Consider the following 11,475-nt stretch of genomic DNA (forward strand, 5'->3'; position numbering starts at 1 on the left):
AATTAAGAATATGGCACATTCTACAAGACAAATGGCTTGGTCTTTTCAAATCGCGTCATTTTAAAAAAAGTAGGAACAACTTAGTAAAGACTAAAGAGTACTTTAGTAACAACAAGGAACAATGCATAAATGTTGACTGGACCTTTTTTTTTAAATTTAATTTTTATTTTATATTAAGAGTATAGTTGACTTATTACAATGTTGTGTTAGTTTCAGGTGTACAGCAAACTGATTCAGTTATACATATACATATATCCATTGTTTTTCAGATTCTTTTCCCATATTGGTTATTACAGAATATTGAGTAGAGTTCCCTGTGCTATACAGTAGGTCCTTGTTGATTATCTATTGCATATATAGTAGTGTATATATGTTAATCTCAGACACCTAATTTATCCCTCCCCCCACCTCGATTGGATCTTGATTGAGAAAATAATAAAGCACTAATAAAAAGCTTGTTAAATGACAAATGGGGAAATTTGAGCATGGACTGTATATCCAATGATATTATGGAATTCTTATTAATTTTCCTAGGTATGATAAGAGTATTGTGGTTTTGTGGAAGAGTGTCCTTATTTTTTAGAACATACAAGCTAAAGTTGTTAGAGGAAAAGTGCATGCTCTCTGCAACTTCAAATGGTTAGGCACACGTATAAAATACATATATATATATATAGAGAGAGAGAGAGAAAGCAAACATGGCAAAGTGTTAACAATTACTGAACCTAGATGGTGAGTATTAGGGTGATCATTGTACTGTTCCTTCAACTTTTCTGTTTGTTGGAAAATTTCATAGCAAATTAGAAGAAAAAACGAAGCTGATGTGAAGCCTTGAGTCCATGGGTCACTTTACAATGGACCATCTTGACCACAAAAACCCCCAAAAGTGTTTCTTTAGGTCTGTTTTCTTGGCTTAGTCTAATTTCACAGGGAGAATGTTCCAGTCTACTTTCTGGAAGGTAAAGTCAAACAGGTCAACATTTTGGCCGAAAGGAAGGATGGTGTGTGGAAAGAGGAGTCTCATAACTTAATATCTAAAATTTTACTTAAATCCTGTATTTTTGAGTACAGGAACCCTGGCCCCAACAATATCTTGTTTTTCCCAGGCCAGAGACCTGTTCTTTAACTCTCTCCAGAGAATAAACCTCTGGCTTCCTGCTGCTCTGGGGGAAGGACAGAAACCTAGCTGAGCAGAACTGGAGAGGAATCTGCTTCTCAAACAGACTCTCAACCACTTGCCACATTTTCAGCCCCACTGCCACCCATGTTTCCAGAAGAATCTGTTGCTGCTAATGTCTGAGCTTTCAGGAGTTCAGTAATATCAGTCAGGGGGTTTCTTGCCTTTCTCCACTGCTGCTTCAAAATTCATCTTCTCAGGTGTGTTTAGTTACTATCGTTTGACTATGTAGAAGCTTTCCAGCTTCCAAAATTTCTTTTGTCTCCCATTCTCTTTGTGGATTTATGCATTTTTTAAAAAGTGCACTTTAATGTCATTTTATTGGGATTTCAGAAAAGAGCAGAGGCTAATGCACACAGTCAATCCACCAGCCTTTACTAGAAATCAATCTGATGTTCTTTAGTCTCTTTTTCCCATTTGCTGGTTTGAAAGTTATGTATTCTTTGTATCTTTAATGGGTTACCCCTGAAATTTTAATCCTCCCACTTGACTTAGAGTCTAAAGATAATCAATATTCTTATCTTCTTCCTGAGTAATGCAAAGACTGCAGCATGCTTTCACTTTGACCTCTCCTTTCCCATTCTCCACGTGATTTTGCTCTAGTCAATAATATTTTAGTTCCTTGTTGTTTACAACACCTTCTCTAAAGCAATCCCTTCATCAGTAATATTCATTGAGGCCCCTTCCATGTGACAAGCAGCGTTCTGAGTGTCGGAAATACAGCAGTGACTAAGACAGACTAAACTACATGTAAAAATGTTTCATGTTGGGTTGAACTATATGAAATTGCCAATATTTGACCAATTTTAGTTATAAAAAACTAATCTCATATGGGTTAAATATATGTATATTTAAATATATATACACACACATTTACATAAATACATGTAAAATCACCAATGCTTTTTTTTTTTTTTGGCTGCATTGGGTCTTCGTTGCTGCGCACAGGCTTTCTCTAGCTGCAGCGAGCAGGGGCTATTCTTCTTCGCGGTGCGCAGGCTTCTCATTGTGGTGGCTTCTCTTGTTGTGGAGCACGGGCTATAGGCACGTGGGCTTCAGTAGCTGTGGTGCACGGGCCCAGTTGCTCCGCCACATGTGGGATCTTCCCGGACCAGGGATCGAACCTGTGTCCCCCGCACTGGCAGGTGGATTCTCAACCACTGCGCCCCCAGGGAAGTCCCTGCTGTTTTAATTTACCTAAACATTTACTAATTTCATTGTTTGTTGCTTCCATGTTATTTGTATCCCACTCCTCTCTGGGTTTGTTTCCATTTCAGATCTTTAGTAGTCTTTCAATGAGGATCTGTAAGTTATAAACTCTCTCAGTCCTTCTCTGAAATTAACTTGTTACCCTAGAATAATAGTTTACCTGAGTTTGATTCTTGGTTGGCCATTAATTTACCTTTAGTCTTTTGAAGATATATTGCTGATAAGCCAGCTGTCAGTTTAATAATTTTTATTTGTAGATCATTAGCCTTTTCTCTTTGGTTGATTTTAAGATACTCTGTCTTCAATGTTCTTCAGATTCACTATAATGTGTCTTGATTTGCATTTGTTTTAATTTAATTTTAATCCCACTCAAGACCCAGGATGCTTCCTATAACTGACGATTCATGTCACATCTTTATTCAATTTTCAAAATTTCTCAGCCATCATCTTTTGAATATTGCCTGAAGTGTCTCTATTCTCTTTGCAGAAATCCTGGTAGGAATATATTGGACTTCCCTATTCTGTTCGTGTCTGTTAACTTCCATTACATATTTTCTTTCTCTTTATTTCTGTGATTCTTTCTGGGTGATTTTCTCAGATCAACCTTCCAGTATACTAATTCTCTTTCCAATTGTAGCTGAGTTTTTTCCTTTTTAAAAAAATTTAATGACCGTATATTTCACTTCTAGATGTCCTATTTAATTCTTTTTCTTTTTGACAAATAATGCAAATAGATTGTCGTTCAAGACAAACAAAAAAAACGATCGCACAGGTCAGTGCTTAACTTGTCTGGCTATTTTAATGCTGTGTTAAGCATAAATACCTTTCTTTTTGCATGTATTTGAGATGTAAATTTATGTTTTAAGAAATGGACTTCCATTAAGACTTGGTGATAGAAATATAAGCAATGTAGAATGGATCCATAAAGAGCAGTTATTATAGTATGATTATATTCTATGTCCCTGGTGTGTTCTGAAAGGGAATCCAGGAACCGGTGCCACACTGAGCGGAGACTGCTGCATCACAGCTTACACTTGAGACCTTGGCAGAGTACACTGAAGGAGGGCAACCTGCAGCACATTTTATACACTATGTACAATGAGGAGTCACTATTGTTCCTCTGAAGAATATGTCACAAGAGAAAGACTGTCTAGGAGGTCTTCCCATTTGGTTCACACTGAGTTTTTATTTGAGATCCATATACTTGTTTAATTCATGTGTTTACAGTAAAACTGCTGCTACAGAGCATTAAAAGTACCTTTTAATCTTTATAAATATAAATTAAAAAAATTTTTTTACTCTACAGTCAGATTATGTTGGCAATTCTTGGATGAAAAAACAACAACAGAAACAAAAAACAGATGGTTAACTCTCTTCTAAAAATTCAGCTGTCTGTGAATACCATGATTCTACACAACAGGGAGATAGTGAAGACAGGGAAGCTTAAACAAGTTCTGTGGAAATAATCTGGTTCAAGACACTTCAGAGGTGACCCTTCTTATTGCATTGTATCTGGAGGTACAAAATATCAGGTTGTTCCACTGTTTGGTGATGTTAAGTTTGATCACGTGGTTAAAATGAACAACCAGATTTCTCCATTGCAAAAGAAAAGTTTAGTGATTTGATAAGTAATTTGTGGGGAGATAGTTTGAAGGCATGCGAGCATCCCTTTCCTCAATAATTTTTCATTTAATGGTTTTAGCATTCATTGATGAACCTTGCCTGAATCAAATATTCCCTGAGGGTTGCAAAATAGTGATTTTTTAAAATTACATCATTCCATTTACATGTATTAGCTGATGTCTTCTGTAAGTAAGAGCTTTCAGGGGACTGGTGGTTTTTTTTGTGTTGTTTTTGCTGTACGCGGGCCTCTCACTGTTGTGGCCTCTCCCGTTGCGGAGCACAGGCTCCGGACGCGCAGGCTCAGAGGCCATGGCTCACGGGCCCAGCCGCTCCGCGGCATGTGGGATCTTCCCGCACCGGGGCACGAACCTATGTCCCCTGCATCGGCAGGCGGACTCTCAACCACTGCGCCACCAGGGAAGCCCTGGGGGCACTGGTTTTTGAATCCAAAGACGTGAACAAAAATGTTTAACCTGAATCTAATGGTGAGGAAACGACTAGTCCAATTCAGATGACTTTCCAAGACATCTTATCTGGACTCTTCAAAAAAAGTCAATGTCAAGGGTTGGGGAATACTGTTCTAAATGTAAAGAGACAACAGAGGCATAACAACCCCATGAAATGTGTTGGATCCTGAATTTGAAAAGGAAAAAAGAGAGAGAAAACAGCTATTAAAGGCATTTTGGGAGAATTGGGAAAATTTGAATATATGGTATATATTAGATGATAGTAAAGAATTATGTTAATATTCATAGGTGTGATAGTGGTATTCGGTTTATGTCAAAGTGTCCTTATTCTTAGGAGATGTATGTTGAAGTATTTAGGATGAAGTGTCACTCTGCCTACAATGATTTAAAATTATTCCACACACAAAGCACTTAACACATACACATATACAAATACCTCCAACCAACCCAAACATTTTAAAAACTAAAACTGTATCATCAAACAGGGAAGAATGAGTGTGTGTTGCATCTACCTATTGTATTAATCTAAGTTCAGTCAGAAAAACAGAAGCCACTTTATATTTTTCAAGTGTGAAAGGCTGTAATGTAGAAAATTACAGTTTTGTAAATTGTTGGAAAGGCTTGAGGAGTGACCATCTCAGCTTGCACTTGAAGGAGTGATTCTCAAAAGTTCACTTGTAAGTGGCTACAAATGGGAAGCTCACCTTATTATCTTAGTTTGCAAAACCAATGAGTGTGATTCTTAAGAAAGTCACCCAGAAGCTGCTTTAAACCCCAAGTCTGGCTATGCATCTGCCTGCAACAACCAATGAAGAATAATGGTCTCTCCTCTTCCATCTCACCCTGGTGACTCTAACCTAGGCCCATAGAGAGAAGGGGATTCTGGGAAATATGGTTCCAGGTGTCTCCTCTGCATCCCAGAAAAGACATTAGAAGGGGTGGTGATGATGATGATTCACAGAAAATCCAGTGCAGCTATATTTTATAGCATAGCCTCAGCAGAAAACCACTAGGGTACCAGAAATGCTATTTTAAAATACTGTGGTAAAATATGCATAACATAAAATTATCACTTTTAAGTGCACAGTTCAGTGGCATTAAATACTTTCACACTGTTATACAGCCATCACCTCTATCCATCTCTAGACCTTTTTCTTCTTCCCAGACAGAGACTCTGTATTATTAAACAATTTATCTCTTCATCCCTCCCTCCCCCAGCCCCTGGTAACCTCTAATCTACTTTCTGTCTCTGAATTTGGCTATTCTAGGTACCACATGTAAGTGGAATCATACAAGATTTGTCCTTTTGTGTCTGGCTTATTTCACTTAGCATAATGTCATCAAGATTCATCCATTTTCGTAGTATGTATCAGAATTCATTCCTTTTTAAGACTAAAAAATATTCCATTGTATATATGTATATACCATATTTTGTTTATCCATTCATCTGTCGATGGACACAAGTTATGCAATCATCTACGTACTTGCCCAGGAACCTGGGAAACATCTAGTTTCCTTCCTCTCCTTCTCCTCCTTCATCCAGCCAGTCAGCAGGTGCTATCAGTTCACCACTTCAGTATCCTTCAAATATATTCTCTCCTAACAATCCTCATTGTTATGCCTTAGTTCAGAGTCTTCATCATCTCTCAGGTTACTCAAACAGCCTCTAAGCAGTCTCCTCACCTTCTGTCTTGCTGCCCTCCAGAGTGATCTTTCCATCATATACCCTTCAGTGACTGCTGGCACATGGCTCTTCATGACCTGATTGTGGTCTCTTTACCCTTTCTGCCCCATCCCATGCTGGCCTTAGCTACCTGGGTTCCAATTCTGGCTGCATCTCTTACTGTGTAATGATGGACAAGTCATTTAATATGTACTGTGCCAAACATAATAGGGGGACATGGAGATGAATTAGACAAAGTCCCTGCACTCAGAGAGCTCTCATATATGTCAATGAATCATTGCACTGCAGGATAATAAGTGCGATACTCCAGGAATATACAAAATGTTCTATGGTTAATATGGAATCGTCTGTCTCCAGAGAAGTGTGAGGGCAGAAGAGGACATTTAGAGTGATATTGGAGCTCTGCAGCAGAGCCTACTCATGTCCTCCCAAATCCATTCTCCTCTTCTTCCTGAGTAATATAGCTCTTTCCCAGCTGGGAATACAGCCATCCAGAATAAAGACTACATTTCCCATTCTCCTTTTCAGCTAAGTGTAGCCATGTGACTATGTTCTGAACAATGGGATGTCAGTCGAAGTGGTAAGAACAATTTCTGGGATGCGTCTTTAAAGGAAGTGTACATGTCCTTCTTTCTGCAGGCTGGGAGGTAGACTTGATGGCTGGAGCTGAAGCAGCTGAAACTTGGACATGAGCCTTTTGCTGAGGATGATAGTGCAACAAGACAGAAGGAGCCTTGATTGTCCTATGTTTACATAAGAGAGACACAGAATTCCACTTTGTTTAAGCTATTCTCTTTCTCCTTTTTTTCCCCGTCATTTGCAGCTAAGCTGAATCTTAACTAATACAAACAAAGTCTGAAAAAAAATGAACATAAGTTCACCAAGGAATATTTCAAACAGAGGGAACGGCAGGTACAAAGGTTTAGGGTCCTGAAAGAGGTGGTATGCTCAGGGAATGCCAAGGGTTTGTGTGGCAGGAGATGAGGCCAGAAGTGGGTTGGGATAGCCACAGCAGAGCACGGACTGAATAGGGAGGACCATGGCCCCCACCTGCTGGGGGCTACAAATGTGATCAAGGTGAGAGACGGTGGTGTGGTGAAATGACCAGTGGTGGAAATGGAGGGGAGGAGATAGATTCAAGCTACATTTAGAAGCAAAAATCAGGAGTTTATGAATGTGTGTGTGTAAGTATATGGAGTGGGCATATCATCAGAGGAAGTCTGGGCTTTTTGGCTTCTCCTCCGCAGAGGCCCTGTGGGTGGAGTTCAGCCTATCCCCATGGGGAGAATCCTCCTCTTGCTCCCATTCTTTGGGCCCAATGTCCCTGGCCCAGATGCCTCTCATGATGTCATCTTCACCCCATCAAACTTCCCCAGCTTGTTCCAGGATTATTTCATAAAGTGGGAGGTGGCTGGGTCTTCAACCCTATAAATGCTGGCTCTTCCCAGGCTGCCTGAGTAGCCCAGGGTGGAGGTGTCAAGGGCTGCTCAGGTTCAGGCAGCTGGACACTGTCCCTGTCTGGCTGGGGCACAGTGCTTCTGGGCAGTTGAGTAAGAGCGGGGCCCTCAACAGACAAACAGACTTGTCTCTATTGGTGGGTCAGCCAGTAGGTCCACAGGAAGGTTGGAAGTCAAGGGGTTTGGGGGAACTGGGTGAGGAGTTCAGGCCCACTCCTTGTAAAACTTTCCGGGAAGCACTTTTCTACTGGGGCAGCATCCAGATACTAGGGTACTCATTAACCCCCTGGGTACCAGGAAAGGGCAGGAGGTAAGCACTGGGAGGCAGCTGAGGTCATCCTTCTTTGAACCTCCACGTGGTATTTACTCAGAGCAATTGTTGCCAGAGGCCCAGGCCCTGGACTATAAAGCGGAATGTCTGCTCTCTGTGCCCAGAACCGAGCAGGTGAGCAGCCAGGGCAGAGTGATGTGGGTCTGAGTCCTAAGGGAGGGGACTGAGCAGAGAGCTGTGGGTGGGAACTAAGAATTAAGGACCTCCTCTTGGAGCACTTTGGCAGAGTAGCTTCTTCCCCCACCCCCGGGATACCTGTTTTCCCAGCCATGAAATGGGGGCAGGAATAGGTGAGCAGGGGAGTCGTGGCAGGAGTGGCCGAGGGAGCTGCTCCTGGGGTCTCCTGGGTGGGGTGGGGTGGGGTGGAACCTTTACAAAGCAGTTTGAGCTCCACAAACTCCATATGATGTGTTGAGGTGAAACAGGAGCCCCCCAACCCATCCCAGGAAGACACCCTTTCCCTCCCAGCCGCATTCAACTAGGTCAGTCCTCTTAAGCCCTGATAGCTCTGTGCTCCCTACACCCAGGGGAGGGTTAACAGATTTGGGGCAGGGTCCCCTGGGGCAAGTCCCCTGGGAGGTGTCCCTTCTTTGCTTCTTCACTCTCACCAGGCCTCCATTCACCTTTCTTCTCAGAGAACATCATGGCAAGTGTGGCTGCAGTTCTGACCTGGGCTCTGGCCCTCCTCTCAGGTGGGTCTCCAACCCTGACTTCACTGTGGACGTGTGGGTGGAGGCTGGACTGAGGGGTCCGTGCACCCTGGGGGAGGAAACCCAGCCCCTGTTCACCCGCTCCCTCTCCACAGTGCTTTCAATCACCCAGGCACGGAAAGACTTCTGGGACTACTTCAGCCAGAGCAGCAGGGACAAAGGCAGGGTGGAGCAGATCCAGCAGCAGAAGCTGGCACGGGAGCCCGCGTGAGTGGCCAGGGCAAGGGGTGCAGGCAAAGGGAGGAGAAGACACCCAGAGGGTGGGATGATGCACTGCCTGATTCCTCAACCTTGTGGTCCTCCCTGGGAAGAGAACAGAGCGTTGCTAGTTCTGCCCTCTGTCCTGGTCTTCCTGGGCTGTTCAGCAAACCCTGCCGGCAGCCTCCGCCTTTGATCTCTCTTTAGCTGCTGCCTCCACGCCCGCTGAGGCGTGGGACCAGGGAGCAGGGGAGAGGACCCCCCCCGCCCATTGCAGCCTCCAGAACGAAAGGATTATGTGAGAGTCCAGGTGCCTCCGTGCACAAGGAATTGGGAAGTGTTGACCTGGATATGCGTGTGCCATGTGTTTGTACTTCCTGTGGGAGGAGTCATGGTTGGCTTGGGTTAGTACTGGAGAGCCAGCTCTGGGGCCACCGCCCTGCATCCTTGGTTTCTCCATAGGATCAGTGAGTGACGTCTTTGGGGCAAAGGAGATGAGGGCGCTAGCAGTCTGATGGCCTGATTGTCTGTCTCCTTCCCCAGGAGCCTGAAAGACAGACTTGAGCCAGACCTCAGCAATATGGACAACTTCCTGGAAAAGCTGGGTCCTCTGAACGGGCAGGGGAGGGCGCCTCCCGGGCTCCCAGACGACCCGGTGGGCATGCGGCAGCAGCTGCAGGAGGAGCTGGAGGAAGTGAGGGAGCGTCTGGAGCCCTACATGACGGAGGTGCACGAGCGCGTGGGCTGGAACCTGGAGGGGTTACGGCGGCAGCTGCAGCCCTACACTGTGGAGCTGATGGAGCAGGTGGCCCTGCGCGTGCAGGAGCTGCAGGAGCAGTTGCGCGTGGTAGGAGAGGGCACCAAGGCCCAGCTGCTGGGGGGCGTGGAAGAGGCGCGGAGCCTGCTGCAGGAGCTGCAGAACCGCGTGGCACACCACACTGGCCGCGTCAAGGCGCTCTTCCACCCGTACGCGGAGCGCCTGGTGACCGGCATCGGGCACCACGTGCAGGAGCTGCACCGCAGCGTGGCGCCGCACGCGGCCGCCAGCCCAGCGCGCCTCAGCCGCTGCGTGCAGGTGCTCTCGCGCAAGCTCACGCTCAAGGCCAAGGCCCTGCACACGCGCATCCAGCAGAACCTCGACCAGCTGCGCAAAGAGCTCAGCGCCTTTGCTGGCGCCGGTGCTGACGGTGCGGAGGAAGAGGCCCAGCCGGACCCCCAGGTGCTGTCTCAGGAGGTGCGCCAACGACTCCAGGCTTTCCGCCACGACACCTTCCTGCAGATTGCCGCCTTCACCCGCGCCATTGACCAAGAGACCGAGCAGGTCCAGCAGCAGCTGGCGCCTCCTCCGCCAGGCCACAGTGCCTTTGCTCCAGAATTCCTACAAGGGGACCGAGGCAAGGCCCGGAGCGAGCTGCAGGCCCGCCTCGACGACCTGTGGGAAGACATCAACTACAGCCTTCGCGACCATAGTCCTGGCCATCTGGGGGAGCCCTGAGGGTCTACTTGTCCACGTCCCAGATTCTTGTCTGGGGAGCCCACTATCTGAGCTTCTAACATAGCTATGTCCTTGACAGTGGCCTGTTGGGCAGAGGGTGGAGGGCCCTGCACAGGATAGCTGAGGTCACCCAAAGGGCTGTTGTCCTAGGCCATCCAGCCTCCTGCAATTCCCCCGTCCGGATGCATTACATTCACCAGGCTTTGCAAACCCGGCTTCCCGTGGTCATTTGGGAATCCTCCTGAGTTGCTCCATTCTGGGGTGGCGGGAGAGGGCGGGAAGCAGGCACTGTATGTGCAGGGTCATCATGTGCAAGCCTGTTGCCATGGTGCTGGAAGCCTGTGCCTCTTCGTCCCAGGGCCAGGCTCTGATCACTTCTGGCCGCCTGGTGGCCACTGCTAGAGCTGGTCCACAGAGAGGAGCTCTTTTCTCCCCAGGGCTGCCATGACAGCTTCTGCTGGGGGAAGAGAAGGGAGAAAGAGCAGAAAATATGATGAAGAGAACATGTGATGGTGTGTGTGTATATATCCCTGCTGGCTGATGCTGGTGGGGACAATTGGTGTGGGTCGTGATGGGAGGGAGCAGAGCCTGGATTTCCTTACATAACACTACATCTAAACAGCTGACCGAGCCCTCCAATCTGTGAGGGCTACTTAAACTCTCTGGGGAGCCTACTGTGTGCCCTCCCCATCTCTGGCCCCTCCCTCCCGACTCCCAGGCGGAAGTCTAGATTGCTGACACAAATGAAATAGATGCTTATGATGGAAGCTTATTTGCCTGGTGTGACTCTCATTTGGACTATGTCTGAAAGCAGTGGCCTCACCACTATCCCCAAAGCATATCCATCACCCCCCTTCAATCCCTCACTACTCTTTCTCATTGACCTCCTCCTAGTCCAGGTGTATTGGAGGGGAGTTGCTCTGGATGGGCTGGCAGCTGTTTGTCACACCTCTGGTGTGCCTGGGTTAGAGACCCTTCCTCTGCACCTGCATTGTTCACCAGCCTGCTTACCACAGGACGGTGTGCACGAGGTATAGGCCCCTGAGGTGGCCTGTCTTCTTTGTCCCGGCTGTTCCAGATTTTGAATGGCCTCTTTTTTGACTGTCCCTCTTTTTATGACTGAC

At 46.1% G+C, this 11,475-nt stretch overlaps 1 protein-coding gene across 1 annotated transcript; it reads left to right on the forward strand.

The window, feature by feature from the left end:
* Nucleotides 1–8,031: 8,031 nt before the first annotated feature.
* APOA5 (apolipoprotein A5) lies at nt 8,032–10,561 on the forward strand. The gene is made up of 4 exons (XM_055091741.1): nt 8,032–8,062; nt 8,560–8,640; nt 8,754–8,865; nt 9,400–10,561. Exons 1-4 carry the CDS (start codon nt 8,032–8,034, stop codon nt 10,349–10,351), a joined length of 1,176 nt encoding a protein of 391 aa, XP_054947716.1. The 3' UTR covers nt 10,352–10,561.
* The last annotated feature ends 914 nt before the right edge of the window (nt 10,562–11,475 follow it).

This window comes from Physeter macrocephalus, chromosome 16 (genome assembly GCF_002837175.3).
Source record: "Physeter macrocephalus isolate SW-GA chromosome 16, ASM283717v5, whole genome shotgun sequence".
Lineage (NCBI taxonomy): Eukaryota > Metazoa > Chordata > Mammalia > Artiodactyla > Physeteridae > Physeter > Physeter macrocephalus.